Here is a 20,728-nt window from a genome sequence, read left to right as displayed (position 1 = left end):
TTAGACATGTTAAACCCATCCGGATAACCTTTCTTGAAGGGATAGAAATTATTCATCGCCTCCGTGCATTTAAAGTTTGTAATTTCTAATGAGAAAAAGTATCTCCTGTGTTAAATGAGGCAAATCTGATTATGCAGTTTCTAAAGTCAAAAGCATACATTTTGTTTGCAAGCTATAAAATACAACATAACCTTCATTTGCAAAAACCCCAGTAAAAGAGTAAAACAAAGGGAAAATATGTTTTAACTTTACAGTCAACCCCTATTCAGTGGACATATCTCTATTTAGCAGACACTTCTACAGTATTCCGACACTATAAAGTTAAATGTGTACGCATAAAATTATGTGTCGAGAATAACGTTTAATGGCACATGCAATGTGAAGTATGTGTTATCAATAATGTTTGATATGGTAAAGCATGTTATTACATTTCTACATGCATTCTGAAATTCAGGTATTAATGTTGCTGAAACATAATGTATCTATGTTGAAATATGACCAACTCAGTATGTCACTGTTAAAAATATATTAATCATGTTTTTTTTACTAGAAAATTGTTATTTATTTAAAGACTTTAAAGATTATATTGAATATGCCATTTTAATGTCAAATAAACCTTTAAAAAAAAATTAATCATTTAAAAACCTAATAAAACCATAATTTTAAATAAATAAAAGGAGAAAAATAGTCTTAAACTGAAAAACCAACAGTGTAGTTCAAGTTAATATTTAGGATTACTATAAGTGCTAGGGTATGTGTCTGTTGCCGTCAGCAGTCAAGATACTGCTGGATGTTTATTGTCGCTAGACATGATACAGTATGAGGTGTTTAATCAGTCATTATAGAAGATGACACCTCTGGCTGGAATTGATTTGTTTATTCTAAACATACTATTATTTGGTTATGTAAATACAGCAGGAATTGAATGGTCAGTCTTGTACTCTTTGCTAACTGTTTTATTTTTACCAGTTTTGTGAGTTTCCTTTTGTTTTCATCTGCTTACTTACATGCAACTTGTGGCTTGGTGGTTATGATGCTTGGCTACCACTCCAAGGGTCCTGGGTTCAAGTCCCATGTCAGGATTTTTTCTAAGGACAAAATTACAACTCCACTCCCAAAGACTTTGTTTATGTAGAGCATCTTGTGTGTATATGTTTGTCTTGTGAACCTCTGAGGGTCCTTAATGATCAGCAATTGCTGGATGGATCACCCTCATTAAATATGGTAAAAAAAAAATAGGGCTAGAAATCACTTTTTTTATCCATTAGTATGAAACCTTTGCTAGTAAAAAGACAACCCCAGATTGACATTAATTAATTAATTAGCATTAATATGTACAATTCTAACTTTCGACAATAACTCTTTTTAACTCTATTTTATTTTGAATTTTAATCGTTTTAACAGTATTTGACAGAGCCTATGACGTTTTTGCAATCTGCATTTTTAATAGTTTGTTAACAGTATTTTAACATAGGCCTATAAATAGTATTTGTTTTTCTTTGTTGTTTTATTGTCTTAATTATGGCAAGCAAAACATATTTCCATTTTAAAGTGGACCAAGCGGTTAAGACAGTGGAACCGTAATTACGTAGCTATAACATCGGCATGGGTTCGAGGCTCACTCACTCCATGGTTCGGTGGTAGAACGAGTCTTCTCTGATAAGGACTATAAACCGTAGGTCCAGTGTACACATCTAGCTCGTGTGCACTTTAAAGAACCTAGTACATCTTTCGAGATGAGTAGGGGGTTACCCCGGTGTATTAGTACATCACAGCCACTGATCATAACTGGGCCCTCTGGGAGACCAGTCTTTGACTGAAGAGGTCAACCAGTATCAATATATATTTCAATCAATCAATAACATTTCTTGAATCTTGCATTTCTAAAATGACAATGGAAAAGATAGAAAATTAGGTTCATTTCAGCGCTTCCTTTTATCATTTTTAGTACCTTTGCTAGATTTTTCTTTACAACCAGCAAACATAAGCTTCTTTTGAAATTGTTAACTAGCAATTTTGACAAATCTACTAGCAACTTCTATAGTGAATTTCGACATTAAGATTTGGTTTGGAAAATGTGGCTTTGCCATGATCATTTTCACTGACCTCTTTAGCATATGTTTAATTATTGAATTTTCTCATTTCAATACAACATTTGAGCCTTGCAAAAATATTTTAAAATACGAATACACTAGATATATTATAAAAAAGAACAATGTTCAAATTAATTTACTCACAAAATGATTTCATTGCTTAGAAAAAAATGAATATTTACTGTTTTAAATTTACTGTATGTATTGTCAATTTTATATTGACAGTAGATTTTAATTTGTCATTTTGACGAATTATAGTATATTAATCCATATGTTATTTTTATTTTTTTTTTTTTTATAAATTTACTAATTGCAATCTCCAATTATTTTCAAGTCTTGAATTTGAAGTATTTTTAGGATAATTAATTATGCGCACATTTGGCTCACCATTTTGTAATTACTATTAAAGTGTGCACACCAATATGACCGTGTTTTTATTCATTTACCTTCACTATTACATAAACTTATACTCATTACATGAGGTAAATTGGTCTTTTTAGCTGTGTAATATCTAACCATTAATTTTATATTATTCATCATCATGTATGTACCACAGAGATAAACCTTGGATGATAATAATGTACGCCAACGCGTTCTTTAATATGCTTTATAACGAGATTTCTACAGCTTTTTATCTCATCCCAAGGTAAATTTATTGAAAGTATGGGCTCTTCCTATTCCATGAATTATGCCGATTAGTCTCCAACCATGTAGATGTTGGGAATTTAATCTAACTGTATTAATCTAATTAATTATAAATTTCACTGAAGTTCACTTCAAGGTCATGTGATATGTAAGGTCAGATTAAAGGTCAATATCAAGGTTAAAGGTTATTTTATCTTGTATACATTGAGATAACTATAAATAAAGATGTACTGTAATAACTGTCATTGTACTTTTAATCTTTAAAATTTAATCTTATGGTAAATATGAATTGCTGGATTAAATGTAAATTCTACGCCTTAGAAATTGAATACATTAACAAATTATTTTGTTTTTGCATTTGATTCATTTTAACGTCGTGTATGTTTTTTTTTTAAGTTTAACCTCGCACATGAACATTAACTGATCATGTTTTTCTTCTTTTTTTCTCCCTTTTTTTTATAGTTACTGAAATGTTGGTTAATATCTTAAATATTTGCTCAGACGACGAGCTTGGAGATGGTGAAGATGATGAAGGTAAGATGAACAACATCAAAATATGGGAAGATTTATTAACAGTAATCGAATATAATCAAAATATACATCAATATGCGGATATTGCACACAAACTGAATTACTAGATATCTTCTACAGTATTAACAATTATTAAGACATGAATATCAATATTTTTTAATATCATCTCCCATCAAAGATAATATCAATATCACATCATGAATTGACGATTAATTAATTTACTTGATTTAAAAATGAAAAACGTGTGTGCGTAGATTTTGAAGTAGCAGAGTGAGCAGGATTGCTGTTGTGCAAACTATAGCCTTGTATGCATATTTCATGAGTTTAGGATCGGACAAACTCAATATATATCAAGTATACAACATCCCTCTCTGCTATTGTCAATATTACACCGTGTAATCAAGTCACAGTGTTCAAAAAAATTACCATTAGACTAAATATTCATTTTTAAACACTAATTTAAACTTAAATTAAATACTGTTAAAATTGTGATGGTACACATAATAGTTTTTGAGAGAATCATAGATAAATATAGAGTCTACATTTATTATTTCAATTGGAATAAACTATCATAATATAATTATATTCTACATGCCACCATAGAGATATATCTCTGTGATCTCGCATACAACAAAATTGACACCTAATCTAAAATGCAAGTTATTTGAAATGCACAAGCATCCCCCGCAATTTGAAGAGTGTTAATACACTTGCGTGATGCTCCTTACTATCTTGTAATTAAGTATTTATAACTGACAACCACTGACATTTTTGGTTTAATTTAACTGTCATTATATTCTTATTCTTCATTGCCAAAATCATACAAAAACAACAAACAAATACAAAGTAAGTTGGCAGGAGACTAAAGGGAATTGCTGGTGTTAGCAGAAACCATGGAGGAAAAAAACTATTTTTTTTTTTTCCTCCATGCCCTAACTACCTGTGTATACATTTTGTATCATTAAATTCAGTTACAAAATACATAAAAACAATTAGGGTTTGCGTAATACTATTGTAATCATTTTCATTTCAGTTTTATTTCAGATTCAGACAAAATATTTTAAAAACTGTTGCTTCATTTATTATTACTCGTGATTAACCTAATTTATCTATTTTTTCGCTTGAAAGTTTTCTTCCTCAGCTTTTCATTTACTACTCATCATTTATTTTCTATTCACCTTTTTCTTTCCAAGCCTGTAAACGTGTGGTTACGTACGAACGACCAAGTAAGATCACGCTAAAAAGCAAAAGGCGTGCGTGTGTGTGTGCGTTTAGGATCTATGTATTGCTGTGCATTGTTGCAACCTGTCATCGTGTGTTTTTATTAATAGCAATAACGTGTGTCTATAACCCTATAGATGTTTGACATGCACAAATTGACTTAGAATAAATAGTAGATATTTTTTCCTCTGTTTCCACGCCTGATTATGTATATAGCATTTCCAATAACATAAAAACCTTATAATGTGTATTGATTTAGACTAGAGAAGGTTAAGACCCAGTTTCTGTTGTTAGATCATTGTGTTAGGGAAAAAAATCAATGTTAGTACATACATTCAATCATGCTGTTATATTAAACTACTTTCTTGTTAACCTTCAATATTTACATTGGCGATGTTATGTACTTTAATTCAACAATATCCATTCAATTTTCAATATGAATTATTTTTTATAGTTTGCTTGAAAGTCATCTGAAAGGCTGCCATAAAAAATAGTATAGAGAGATCGAATCTCAAAGCATTATGTGGCAATTGCCTATAATTTTATTCACAATAATAGTATCACTATCTGTAAACGTAAATAATGATTATGGTCCTGTTTCTGCTGATAAAAAAGATTAAATTTACTCCCAATATCTTGGCAGCAGAAACAGGACAAATTTTCAATAATTGGTTTAAATGGCAACGTGAAATAACGGTTAAAATACACAAACGATTAGGGGTTAGAACGTCATTTAACTGGTTTATCGCTGCAACTTTTAGCTGCAACACAAAATACTGGTTATTTGTTCTGTAGGATCTTGTATGTTTGACCACTTGCATTTTGGGTAATGTTAATGTTGTTATCAACGATCAGTCACTAATTTAAACTTAATTTGGGAGCATAAATGCGGTCGGTCTAACAATTTTATTTTTTTTTTAAATGGTTTAAATAAACGGCAGACATACCCTAAACGATAAATATAACCTATACACAATTTCCTTCTAACATACTTAAATGTAAACTCGATTAAAACAAATGTTATAAAAAAAAGTTTGTAGAAAATTGTTGTTAATATTCTCGATTAATATAAAATTTTATTTTGTCATTGAGAATTAAATCATTCATATAAATATAAGGAAAAATATCAAAAATATTCATGAATAATATACATTTCTCAAAATATAGACTTGGATTTTAACTAAATTTTGATGCGATCAATGCCTAGTTAAATTCTGTCCAGTCAAGCATAAAATAGTAGACTTGACATTGTACATGGAATAGATGCTAAGGAATCGATGATGCATGATGATGAAATGATGAAAAGCTTTTGAGTTGTAATTTGCATCGCAACAGATACACATTACATTAACATTGATATTATACATCGCATTGTTGAATAGCAAATTTTAAGAAGCAATAAAATCTCTTGTAATCTTAGCGTAGTTATAATTGGTTTTTAGAAAGCTTGTCGAGGTAATATTGAATGTTTGAAATCCAAATTCCTATAATTTTCTTGAAATAAATTAATGTCGTAATGAATTGAATATTATAAATAATCAATCACTAACCACAATTATTAAATAATAATAACCAGAGCAAATAAATAAACAAAATAAATATATTTATTCAGAATTGCATCATTTTGCTTTAAATTATTACAGAGTCAATGCCCTATTTTAATACTTGTTAAGTATCCATTTATATTCCTGGATGTCATGTTTAAAAATAATGAAACAATATAATAATAAATTTGAATATTATAATAATTATTATTAAAATTATTACAGTCATTGCCCTATAAAGTGCCCATTTATACTCCTGGTTGGAAATAGAAGTTTTTAATGATATTCAGTGTTAACATTCACTATCAGGTGTAGCCACAAAAATGTTTCAAGTAAAAAAATGTTTAAAAATCTTTTCAAAGTATGTAAAACCATTTTTAATCAATATCTGTTGCTTCATGTTTTGTTATTAGCTAGCTTCAAATTTAGAAGTTTTTCACTAGATAAGTATTTCTATAGCTTAACATTACAGCTTGAACAAAATAACAAATATAAATGCAGTGTTCTTTGCAAAATTGTGTATAACCTGACAAGGGGTTGCTTTAGCTTTCAGAAATGAAAAAAAAAACTATATAAGCCCAAAAAGCTAAATTTTTTGCTTAAAACTATATATAATATATTAATATTATGACTGTGGTGATAAGCTATTAAGCTTGGCTAAAAAGTGTGTTCCACTGTTATATCAAGTGGAAAATAGTATTCAATAACAATGATTAAAAATAAACCAGTATGCTACTGAAATAAGACCAAACTTATACAAATCTGAGCATTTGATTCTGTAGGACTTGCTTTACCTTCAGTTTTTACTATCAATGGCCATGTTAATATTATGCTTTGGCTTCTAAATCAACTGCCAGTGCTAAACTCTTTCTGATGATGCCATTATTTACCTCTTTACTGGATGAAGTATCTCCATACTGTTATTCAATAATCTTAATATATTCTTTACATATTTTAAAAACTTTAAAAGTGCTGTGAATTATAAGCTAAACACTATATAAAAAGTACTATTGTGTTTTAACTTAACATGCAATGTCCTGAGGTTGTTAGGTGTTGAACCTTTTCTATTTTATTATAACTGATAATTACCCTTAGAATAAAGATAAATATAGTCAAAACTACATTTAAATTAAATTTAAAATAAGCAGGAAAAATCCAAATTAAAAAAATACCATATTTTAATTTTATAAACAAAATGGATGTTATTTAAACTAAACACTTACATAATATGTAAAAAACTTTCCTAAACTAAAAACAATATAGTTAATCACCAAATACAAAATGCAAATCATGACAATGTATAAAAGGCTGTAGAACTGAAATGTCATTGCATCGTTCATATGCAACCCAAGACGCCTTCAAACCATCGTTACTGATCACATGATTTGCTTTTCTACTTTGGTTGCGTTAACAGTAATTGTCCCCTCATATACCTTACATTCTACGTAGTTTAGAATCCGATTCATAACGTGAATGGTTTATATATTTCATTCAGACTAGCAAACGTTTTTAACATCACCATTCTCCATTTAAGTATTATTAGAAGTTACCTATTCTCCTACTAGTATGCTTAGAAGAGTTTCACCTCCAAACCAAGTATCCTTAGAAGAGTTGACCCAAATGCATGATTGACCACTGAGGCATGTCTAGTTAGAATGTATCCCAGAGTGTATATCCTACATACATTATTGGAATTTAATATTGGTGTGATTTATATAGTCATGTGGTGATACACCCAATGTTGAAGCATAATTGCTTCAGATGATTATCTAGTAGGTTGAATTAAAATTAAACAATTGTTTTATTATTTGAAAATTCTCAATAATAGTCCACACTAGTAAAGTTGCTGTTGGTCTATAATGATTAATAGTACCTCATTATCTACTGTATCAATATAATTATAAGCGATATATATAAAGATTATAACACCTTTCATGAAAGTCCAATTAACATAGTCATTAATGTGAACTTTAAAAGGCCATCATGACATCAATATGTAACTCTATAGATTTCTAAAAAATAACAACTAAAGCTCTGTCTACACTATCAAACTTTATGTGACCAAAAAAATGTGATGTGCCCATATATATATGGTGATGTCATATGGCTACCATATTTGAGCACATCAAACTTTTTTTGTCAAACTAATTTGATAGTGTAGACAAAGCTCAAGAAAAGGGTTTAAATTATATTTAATGTAAAATATCCAATCATTCAGTGCTGAATACAATTCTTTGCACATAGTTTTTCTACACTTTTTTTTTTTATTTATTTGTGTTTTTTTTTTCTTCTCTAATTATCATGTTTCGTTCATTTTTTTCACTTCAGCTGAAGACAGTAATGGTAATGGTGAGTGTTCCGGGTTTATAAGTTTCCGTCAACAATGATATAAGAAATACAGAAAAACTTTTTCTTCATTTAATAACTATTAACTAAATCGACTATTTTAAAATTTCACAATGTTTGGAAATTAATTGTGTTAAATTAATTAAAGTGCCATTTTAGAAATTCGTAATATGTACCAATTACTCTTAAATGGAATTTAAATAATTTGCTGGCGCTAATTCTGCCCGTCATTTTAAGTCTTTCAATTTCAATTTCTGAATTAATTACAAGTAAATTATTGTGGTAATAACTAATTTTGTTTGCAATTTTGAATGAATAGAACTACCCTGGGAAAATTAATAGTCAAAAAAACATTTATGTCAAATAATTAATTAACCTATTATATCATTATTTTATACTTTGTTCTATAATATTATATGTAATATTTTAGATAAAAATTCATTTTTAAACATTAAATATCAATTGGAAAACTATTAATCATCAAAATAGAGAAATCTAAATATAATTCTGATTATTACAAAAATGTGCATTTTTTTTCTCTCATTTATTACCATTTTGGCCAAATTATTCTGACAAAATCTTAATCAGCAACATTATTTATGAGATAATAATTCAATATGTTTTCCAGTACAAAGATATGAAGGCTTTAAAAGAGTACTTTATGAAACAGAGGTCATACAATCGTACATCTACTTAATGCCAGTGGGCAAAATAAAATGTATCATTATCTTTAATTGTAGGGAATCGGCACAGCAAATTATTATTAAGTCCCATGCTGGCCATTCTCAGCATTGTGATATATAGCCCATTGCATTGCTAACATTACATATAAAATACCTAATTGCGCCCACCTATCTTTGTTTTGAATAAGGCATGTCATAAACAGTGAGTAAAAAATGCTAATTTCTGACAGGAATATGCTCAATCTCTTAAAGTGAATTTTATTGTTTCTGAAAAGGAAAGACTAATTATAATTTCTACAAATATTTTATATTACTAAAAATGAAGAAATGTTATTTTGTATTTCTTGATCATTTTGTAGAACGCTATATGTACTGCACTATGTATATATCATATCTAAATACTGTATTACAATATTTATTTTTATCTTGTTTATTTCGTCTTTTTGTGGTAGTATAAAATTCTTCCCTTTAGTTGTATGTACATAGAGTTATAAAAATACTAGAGACTACAGTATAACAATTCTGGATTCAGACCCTCGTTTGTATGACTTCATACATATGAATTCATGCTAAACTGGAGATGAATCCTTTTATACCATACAGTATATACAATCCATTATGAAAACTGTATTTGTTGGAAAACAAGACAGATATCATGAACCAGCCTAAGGAATTTCCAGTGTGGGGCTTGTTGATTGTGTTTGCTCTGTCAACACTAATCAAACTTTAGGTGACAACAAAATGTGATGTGCCCATATATGGCCATGATGATCTCATATCACTACCATATTTAAGCATATCACTATCATATTTGGGCACATCATTTTTTGTCACATAAAGTGTGATATTGTAGACAGTGCTTTAAACATTAATGTCTCTATGGTATTTTATATTATACTGGGGCTGGTAAATTGCAAATAATTTAGAAAGCTTATTAATTAAGGAATAAGGCTATCCAACCTAAACTTGCATTTGCAAACTTGAATTTACTAATAATATATCTGGAAAGTTGTGGTTTCTATATTATATATCAATCGCACTGCAGAATACTCATGTATTTTATAATAACTCTATGTAGTTGAGTGATGTCCCTTGCAAATTCCACCTTCCCGGAGTAGAACCTGTATCTCCTTTTAGATGTAAAGTATTTTTTTGATTGGTTTATTGATTGATCGCTGAATTATGTAGTTTTGCTTGAATAATTGAAAGATCTGAATCGTTGTACACCGATCCGTACTGTTAACCTGTACATTTTGCGTGCATGTTATTGTTACTAAATCATTTTTATGATTTCAAGTACTCTGGTTTTTCGGCAAAAGGTACAGTAGTTTAATTCAGAAAGTATCTAGACAATGAAGTTGATGTGTGTATTTATAAGGTATATATATATTCAATGCTGTTTTTTGTTGTTGATTGCTGTGTTTAACGCACCTTTTCACAATGGCGTTTCAACTCACATTGATTTAAAATGCAAATGATCCAAAAGGTGTACATGTCGTGATGAACTGGCACGAAGTCACTGCACATTTTTAACATTAATGTTGATCTCTAACGTAAAGTAATTAATATACATTTTAATTGTGTGGTTGAAAATTGTGTTGATTACTTATCTCTGGAAATTGTGTTTGGGAAGACTCTAATTAGAGACCATGTTTCAGGGGCAGATTCAAGGGGAGTCCCAGCCAGCCCGGGCCGCCTCTAAATTTCACAAATTTTAATGCAAAAGATAAGACATCAGTTCATCACTTAATTTCACTATTTTTAGGCCCTACTTCAAAATCCTGGATCCGCCACTGTTCCGAGCAATGTCTATCTTTCCAACGTCTTCTGACAGACTTACTGGGCAGCCAATTTTAATGATTAACAGCAATGATGTCAGTAACCTTGTTGGATTTTATTTGAGATACAAAATAATTCAGGAAAACGCTTAATCAAAACCAAAAAAGCTATCAGATAACACTATTCTTTTTTCAGGGCTATTTTATTAATATACTATTCTTTATCAAGGCTAATATAAAATAATGACAATATAACATGCAGGAATTAGCTAACCTAATTTCTTGATGAATATAGCTGCTTTTAAGTGGCCAAGTCAGTTCATTAAAGACCACTTAATATTTAGAAATAGTTTTGGTGGTAGGAAATGTACATGTGTCTAGACATGCCATTTTAAAATCTTTGTGTTAAGGTGAATTAAAATATCCGATATTAATCTTGTTTAACCTGTTATGTGCATAGTGCGCCTATTAAAGTGCAGAGCTGGTCTTGATTGCTGTTTCACAGCCATAGGATTGGACGTTTTAAATTCCAAGCGGTATATTTTCATTAATTTTTATTTTGGAATACTATGATGACATAATATATTTTAAAAAAAAGATTGATATTTGTACAGTAAGCATACTTTACAGAACAGGAGAAAATGGGTGATGGCATCCCAATGGGTGATAATGCCATCATTAGATGTTTGTAAAAGGCTCAAGTCTATTTTTAGACTAATGATATAGAATTTTGTTTTGCAGATTAAATACACAATGTTGATTTATTGTTGAGTTAAGCTTTGTTCCCATTTGGTGCAATTGGACCAATCACAAGAAACAGATCATTGCACAATATACCCTTATGTTTCAAGTGGGAACCAAGCTTATGTCCTCCTAACCATCTTTTGGTGATATTTCTTTTAACCATCTGTAAAAATAACAATACTACAGTATATGGTTTTTATGGTGTTTCAATCATTAAGTTTTCAGATACTAAAATAATGCATAATTATAATTGTTTACTTTTATTCGTTCTTAGGAGGAACTGCAGTTGCCAGGAAAGAAATCATTAAGAATAAGATCCGTGCCATTGGCAAGATGGCTAGAGTTTTTACAGTTCTGAGGTAGGTAATATACATATATTGGTAAATTATGTTGGACTTTGAGATAAATCGGACCAGTATGCTGTAATGTTAAAGGCCGAGTACGGGCACAAAAATTCTATTGATCATACGTTCCAATAATTATCGATCTATAGTTTCCCCTATGTTTCATAATGTTTTGGATTTTATTGTGTTACACAAGCTTGTTGAAAATAAGCACTTTCTTATCGGTGGGGGATAGTTCAAATTACACAGGAAAATCTCTATTCTTTTGTACACAATTGTTGTAAATAGAGAGGTATTTTTAAAAACTATGAAAAATAAACGGTGTGGTAAAAATGTTATCGGATGACTAAATATAGATAATATAACTTGAATTTTACGTTTCTTGTATTTTTATTCAACTTAAGAGTTTTATTTCCATGCTATTGCAAAAGTTATCCACCGTATATCCACCATCTTTTTTTCACCTTTTGAGGAGTCAACAGACATTTTATTACATTAGGTTAAACTACTGGAAAAAGTCTTCCTGGTTTTTATAGAAAAATTTTGCAAAATATTGTATTTGACCATTTTAAGGTAAATTCATGCTTTTCCATGCCTGTACCTGAGCTTTATAGAAGCAGACTGAGATAGCCATGGTTTAGTGCCATATTGTGAGACCATTCAGATCCCAACCATTATGGTTAAAATAGTCAACTATGTATATGAATTTGTTTAATTGTTCACACTTTGTGAACTGAAATGTTATTTAAAAAATTGTGTTTGTGAAATTCCTCATTATACTTATCTCCTTTCAGAGAGGAAAGTGAAACCGTTCTTGTTCTCAAGGGACTGACACCCAGTGGTATGCTGCCTACAGGGGCGCTATCTGGGGGTAAAGCTACTCTACTAAGTGGTAAGTATGTTATATATCAACATGTAAAATATTTCACTATTGGTAAGTTAGGTGTCATTATAAAAACATGGGAGAGGTGGAGTGGAACTAATTGGGGGATGCTTATTGAAATTCAATTTTTATGCTAATAAATTAAGGGAACTTTATTTATATAGTGAAAAAAATATGATAAATATATATATATATTATATATTTGTTTAATAGTACCTTAAGTTGGATAATTGTATTGAGTTAAATATGAATACAGGGTCAATATGAAACAGTAAATTCATTAAATATTCTACACGTAATTTATAATACTTTGAATAGATCAAGTCTAAACAATACTTAAGCACATTTTAACACCTAATATTAATACCTACCATTTCTAAGAACCTAAAGGTGCTGGTCTATATTCATTAATTTTATGAAATAGATAAAACTCATCTTATAGTCAGCCACACAAGTTGGAGTATTCCCAATTTCATTTCTCATTTCCTCATCTTCTAAGAAAATGTTTCTATTAAATATTGACTGTTTTACAAAGTATAGTAGAGTTATAAACACCAATTACCATATAAGGTCAGTCTATCTCAATTGTGGTATACTAAATCCAAGAGAGTTGTAAGCTGTTGTTAATTGCTATGGTTTGCTTCTTTCATCTAACTTTTACTTGGTGGTGTCTTTTTTTTTCCTTTTAACATATTCTCTGCCATATTCACTGACAAAATTAACGGTGCAGAAACAAATATAGTTGATCATTTTTTTACATCACAAATTTTTTTCTCTCATTGCCTGCTGCATTGCATTCAGAACTCAGGCACACTAGTTTTTACCCCTTTATTATTTATTCTCAATTTAAGCAGATTATGTGATTAAATTCACTGTCCTCGGTGGCAACCCAGTTTGCGTGACAAGAATATACAAAGGCTCTACATAAACAAAGTCTTAATACAGGTCTTTAAGAGTGGCATTGTTCTTTGTCATGCGAAAAATATTGGTGCCTGACTGGATTTGAACCCTAGGATCAGTAGCAGGGCATCTAAACCACCCTGTTTACCACTGGCAGTGAATGTGTTAAACTCATTGCATCATTTTATTAATATTTAAATTTGAATTATTAAAATTATCTTCTTGACTCGTTGATATATTTTGTATCTAAATAATACATCTTTATTTTTTTTCTACTTTTATAATATTTCTACAAACTTTATATTTCACTTTTTTATGCACTTTTTGTAGACATTTTAAGATCAACCTTTTTGGTTGATATTTCTTTTTAATTGATGCATTGATTATTAATTTGGATTCACACAAAACAATTGAATGTGCCATCCTAAAATGAGAGTGATGTGTATTGAACTTAATATCGTGTGCCCCCGCCCCAACCCCTTATTTTCAAGGGGTTCCAAAACTTGGAGAAATGAAATATCGGCTTTTAAAAACATAACCAAATGCTTTAATAAAAAAAAGATATTCCATTTTTTTCCTTGTTTTGACCTCTATGAACATAATATGAAACCCTTTGATTACATAATGTAACACAAAGCTATGAAAGAAGTTCAATCATATTAAATATATGCCGTCTCTCTCATTTTATGGTGGCAGGCCTTGTGGGTACACTTTTCTAATTTTAAAATCACTTTTTTTTTACATTCTTTATACTACGATAACAATTCACGCATTGTTTATTTTGATTACTATCTGCATGTGGCATTCTCGTGTTTTATCCTACACTACTTTTTATCTCTTCAACAGCTATCAGCTCTCAGAAGATAAGTGGCTTTGAAGAAGCCAAGGGTCTTGACAAGATGAATGAACGCATGCCCCCCAGGCACCCCGGTGCCAGTGGTATACCACATAACAGCATGGACAAGAACCCTTAGATTAAAACTTATATGAAATCATGTCAACAACAATTTAGGTCAGATTTTACAGGAGGTGAATGGATATAGGTGTATGCATTCATTTCTGTATTACAATGTTATATCTCTGCTAATACTTCCCTCGTCAACAGCAATTAATTCTCACAAGATCAGTGGATTCGAAGAAGCCAAAGGACTTGATAAACTGAATGAGCGGATGCCGCCACGAAAAGACCCGGAGTCATCAACCGCCACCGAAGAGAGCAAACAAGAATAGACCGTTTGCTATGGCTTGTGTTATCTTCAAAGGAATGGACAGATGAACAGTAGGCACGCATCAGGGCAACCCGATATATGCCAAACAACATTTCTTTGGCAACAAGTTTAACATCTCAAGGTCATCCTACCCCTGATTTATATACATGGTCAATATTTGCAGTTAAATACTCCAAATGCAGAAGGTAAAAAGGGTGCTGGAGCAAATGATATGCTATGAGATGATTAAAAAATTAACTGTTGCTATAAAATACTGCCCGCTGTTGTCCTGTACCATCCTATTACTTTAGATGCAATTAATTTACACTTTTTATTTTACAACTAGAATGACTAAAGCCCGCAGGTTTCGGGCTTACGACTATGCATTCTTTTTCCCTTGTTGTTATGAAACCGATATTACAACTAGTTTTGTAAACCCTCCTAATAATTAACATTGTCAGGTAGGATGATGTATGACAAGAAGGCACTGTTGTGAGTTTATATCAAAAGTATAATCTTTTGAATTCATTACTATACTCAATCGTTTATGCTGGTTGCAACAGGATTGCTGGAGATCAAATTTCTCAGTTATACAATTGGCTACTGATGATTTATAGATCTTTATGTGAGGTAAATCCTGAGGTACCACTAATGAATGATTAAGTTATTATATTGATTAATTGATTGATTGTTTATCAAAATGAAGTAGATTGGGTGAAGATTAACTCATGTGTGCCTTCAATGTTTCTAATTGAAGCCCAAAAGTTTACACATGAAAGGGCGACAAATAAAGCATGATGAACTTTATGGCTTTTATGGCAAAATATTGCAGAAGATCTGTTCCATAATGTACAAAAAAGCAATTCTCTTGCGAGGCCCTGAATTTTACTTGGAACTATTGAACTACCTATTTAGGGGACACATTCCCATAAAACAAACAAGGGCAACCCCTATTTGGGGGACACTTCCTATAAGACGACACTTGGTTGGGTCCTACAGGTGTCCCCCTTATAGGTGTTTAATAGCCTAAAATGCCCTGTATTTAGAATGTAAATTGTTCATTCATAGGTTTGCCTATGCCATCAGCAGGATTTACCTCATTTGAGAATCGAAAATAATTTATTTAAGTCAAAACACTTTTAATAGATTAAATAATTGAAGTTTATTGAATGTTCATTACAACCTTATTGTAGTATTGTACAACTACTTTTTCCATATTGGCTAGAATGTTATTGAATGTAATTCAGTGATTGGCTGGAACTTCTTCGGAGATAGTTTCTGATAGGCTAGGAACGATAGTAAGAAATTAGGATTGTCTTTTTTTGTAGATAAATTATATAATATACTATATTAGGCTTGTGGATAGTAAAGAACAAATCAAATGTACTGTGTGAGATCATATGTGGAAAACTGTGTTTACAGCAAGTTCCACTGATGTCGCTAGTAAATCGTTAAATTATATAAAAAAAGAATCAATGTATGACTTTTTCTACTGACTTGCTGATATTAATACTGGGTGTGATTATTCTTATTGCTATTATTAATATAGATATAATTGTTCATGTTAATTTTAAATGTTGGTTGGATGGAAAACAAGTGATTGCAAATGTAGCCTGTATGCTATAAGATTTTCTTTTATCGTATATTAGTCTTTTCAATAAGCATTTATATGTGGTATGAGGTCTGTTAAAAATAGATACCAAATGTGGTGTTTACACTACCGTTTGGTTAATGTAGAATTCGGGTATACTTTTTTTTTTATTTTGTATATGATCATTTTTGTCAAATTACAGAGTGATAATTTGTTTCCACTTTTAAATACCTTTTTGATGTGAGAGTTCAGTCTCTAACTATCTTATGAGAGATAGATTTGTGTACTTTGACTCCATAGTTTAGTTTCTGTAACTGCACAATGGTGGTTCATTTAGTAATAAAAACAATATAGTTACTAATTAATCAATCAATTTTGTGAAACATAATTATGCTAAATACCTTATACAGTAAATCCTACTGCTTTTACCTACATTCAAATGGATTTGCCCAGTTGTCCATATTAAATAGTCTTAATACAACATACAGGGTATGTCAAGTTTTAAGACTGTTTAATGTCAACATTTTATTGTTTGTATCCTCAATTATAGTTCCTTTTTATATTTACAGTACTAATCCGTTTGATCTTCAGGATTAATGTTTCTTTTGGATTAATGAAATGGATTAAGCAATGTAAGACAATATAACAAAGACATATACATAGATACTTAAACTTGGTTACTTGGTAAAGAGATTAAAAAACAATGTTTATTACTCTACAACTTGTAATGTTAAAAAATCTCTCACAATTGCATTATCTAATACTAAATTTGATGCAGTGACTGGGTAAATGACATTTAGAAATTACGATTTCTGAGTGTACTTTTTAAATGGCAATATAGTAGTTATTAGAGCAAATGCATTTGATAGGATTAGGCTATTGGACACCAGCACTAATCTATTATTATGAATTATTGAAATGCTCACAGTGAGTAAGGACAAGATTAATTTTGTACCCCTTTCAGTATTTATATAAAATTTTGATTCAGTTTTTGTTTTTTGTATGAATAAAATTGATAGAATATTATGTAATTGATTTTAAAATCCAGCTGAAACTATGTTGGTTTTCCTCTAATAATTAACTCCTGGTGTGAATGGGTTCAAGCAATGCTGAACAGTAAGATAGCTACTGTGATTCTAATCAATGGATTGACCTAGTTAAGGGCCTTTCACACCTGTTCCGGTCCGGCTAATCAAACAAGCCAATGTTTCGCTTTCACGACACTCTACGCGGATATGCGGCAATCGATACGCGCGTAGTCGTTCGATTGGATTTACCAGCACTGGACCAGAACCGTGCCGAAACAGGTGTGAAAGACCCTTCAACCAGTTTGTATCGATGGATCTACAGTAGTTTAAGCAATGCTAATCATCCCGATAATTTCAAGATTGTCGCAGACAGTTTCTTGAATTTGTTTCTAAATTTGAATTATATTGAGTTAATTCTGAATTGTAAATTTAAATGACGCCTATATAATATATTATTATCGTAGTTTATGTTAATTTTTGTTAAAAGAAACATGAAAATTCTTTTCTATTGCTTGTGTCTCTCTTTCACTGTTTTTTTTGTTTTGTTTTTAGTTGATAGTTTTTGAGTGCTTGTGTGCAATCTTTTTTAACGAAGAAATTATATGGTTTATAGCGCAAATATGAATATTCATGAGCTGTGCAATTATACAATATTATTTTTCATGGACCTATAAATATTCAAGGTCAATTGAAAGATATGTACAATTTATTGCATAGCCTTATGAATATTCATGAGTTACCTTCCATTTAAATCCATGTTATACACCTATTCTATTAATTTGCTATATATTTATATGGAAAAAAAATATTATTGACATTGAAATATATTGAATTGCTTGATAAGCAAACAAAATGCTTCAATCCTATTTTGTATTCTCTTTCTCACATTAATCCATCAAAATTCTTAAAGTGAAATTTATTATGAAAATATGTTTAGGGAAATGTGTGTATTAATCTAAAGTTTGTTCCCCTAATAATCTGACCTCATTAGGAGTATTTGACTGGTCACTCATAAACACCTACAGTGAGCTACAGCGAGGAGTCTAAACAGGGAGTTGTAAAATTTACAACTCCCTGGTCTAAAGGCCTATTATGGTCATGGGCGTCGCCAGGATTTGTGGAGGAGGGGTTACAATTATTATCGAGTTTCCACATTTTCTTTCAATACATTGTAATGAAAGGGCTTCTATTTCATTTGAAATGTCTGTAATTTTAGTTGACGTATAATAATAATAATAATTTTACAGTAAATGCATAATATTGTTAATCAGTACAGTCATACAATTTGTTAAATTTAAACTAAAATTATATAGAAAAAGAATATATATACAGTATTATATACCAGATCAGACATTTTAAGTAAAATTATATTTATATTGATATACTGTACAACCTTTAAAATTTAGAATATGGTGTTACAACGTTTTTCAAAAAATGCGATATGAATCTGTTTTCTGTATCTTAAATATAATATTCACCGATAACTTGAGTATAGTCTGAAATTTCAAACAAATATTTTATAAATTCAATGAAATGAGAAATAATTAAAATACTCTTTGATTTTGAACACTGTTTACTCTGGTATATAATAACGCCCTCTACATTTTTGTCATTTTTCAGTACTGCGTTACTTACCTTTGATTCCTATCATAAATTCTTAAGCTCTGTCTACACTATCAAACTTTATGTGACAAAAAATATAATGTGCCCATAATTGGACATGATGATGTCATACCACTACCATATATGGGTATACCACTACCATATTTGGGCACATCACACTAGTTTAGATAGTGTACACAGAGCTTTATGTGTGTTCATGGTCAATTTCCTTTACTAAGATCATATAACTCGCTTTGATACTGCACACTACCAGCCACGATGCATTCAAATGGTTATGAACCAATGTTGTTGTTCACATCTATTTAGCCTAGTCAGTCTGTGTAGGCATTTATATTATTTATAAGTAAATCAAAATTTATAATATTGTAATGTATTTGAAATACATAAATTGTATATTATGTAAAAATGTTTTGATTTAATTGATGATGTCAGGAGAACTCTTTTACAGTAAAACATGGAGAAGTAATTTCCATGAGTAAAATAACCATTTATTATTTACTATTGAAGTGAAGTTAAAATGAGGCGTTTATTCCTATTAATGGGATTATTTGCCTCTAAAGCTGTGTCTACACTATCAAACTTTATGTTACAAAAAAATGTGTATATCACTACCATATTTGGCCACATCACACTTTTTTTGTCAAAATAGTTTGATAGTTTAGACAGAGTTTAAACCTTTCATAATCTTAGTATTATAGAGAACCATTTGAATGTATTTGTATGAATGTGCACTGTTATTTTTTTATGCTATTATGTTGCTTTGTGGACTCTATAATAATTCTCAATAAACTCGACTTCGAATTAACACCTCCTTCATGTCATCATTTTCATGCGTCTGGCATCATTCAATCATTCTCAATTCTGAGTTTCAGAAACACTAAAAATATTTTTAATATCTACTAAACATTCTCCAAATGCTAGAAACGAGAGTAGCTAAAAATCAACTCAAAAGATGTATAGTTTGGACATTTTCTTTAACTTCTGCTGCATTCAACTTACCTATGAACATGGCTAAAGCCCTGTCTACACTATCAAACTTTATCTGACAAAAAAATGTGATGCATCATATCACTACCATATTTGGGCACATCACACTTTTTGTGTCAAACTAGTTTGATAGTGTAGACAGAATGGGATTTTCCTTTTTTTGCTTTGCTTTTTAAAAAAATGATGCATTATTTTGTTTGGTATAGATACATGAATAATAGAAAAATACTATATATAGATACTGTAGAATTGAACAGTTTATAATATATATTATTAATATAGTCTGTGGTTTTATTTATTTTCATTTATTTCAATAATATTTCACTTTTTGTCATTTTTTAGTCCGTTTATGTATGTATCTTTTTAATTGGATTTGTTGACAACCAACATTTCTTTGTTTTTACAAGACAAATAAAATTTCTTGTATCTTGTAATATTTTATGAGGGTGGTCCATCCTCCAGCTGAAGATGATAATTAGAAAGAGAAATACATATGAGAAATAAACATGTAACAATTAAAATTAAATTAAATAAATAGAATTATTGAAGATTTAAAAAAAATAATATAATTCACAAAAT

The 20,728-nt window shown here is 30.1% G+C and overlaps 1 protein-coding gene across 6 annotated transcripts in view; it reads left to right on the top strand.

Moving 5' to 3' along the window:
* LOC144845249 (protein phosphatase 3 catalytic subunit alpha-like) overlaps positions 1-19,967 on the top strand; it is a 50,247-nt gene extending 30,280 nt beyond the window's left edge. The window contains exons 10-15 of one of the 6 annotated variants that reach the window (XM_078702434.1): positions 3,201-3,272; positions 4,463-4,495; positions 8,363-8,383; positions 11,860-11,944; positions 12,724-12,821; positions 14,818-19,967. In XM_078702434.1, the coding sequence (XP_078558560.1) occupies positions 3,201-3,272; positions 4,463-4,495; positions 8,363-8,383; positions 11,860-11,944; positions 12,724-12,821; positions 14,818-14,942 (434 nt within the window). In that variant the 3' untranslated portion in view covers positions 14,943-19,967. Of the gene's footprint in view, positions 1-3,200; positions 3,273-4,462; positions 4,496-8,362; positions 8,384-11,859; positions 11,945-12,723; positions 12,822-14,558 lie in introns of all 6 variants that reach the window. The other 5 variants (XM_078702433.1, XM_078702436.1, XM_078702435.1 and 2 more) reach the window with 5 other exon arrangements.
* Positions 19,968-20,728: the final 761 nt, after the last annotated feature.

This window comes from Antedon bifida, chromosome 6 (assembly GCF_963402885.1).
Source record: "Antedon bifida chromosome 6, ecAntBifi1.1, whole genome shotgun sequence".
Taxonomy (NCBI): domain Eukaryota; kingdom Metazoa; phylum Echinodermata; class Crinoidea; order Comatulida; family Antedonidae; genus Antedon; species Antedon bifida.
This window is presented reverse-complemented; position numbering and strand designations above follow the sequence as displayed.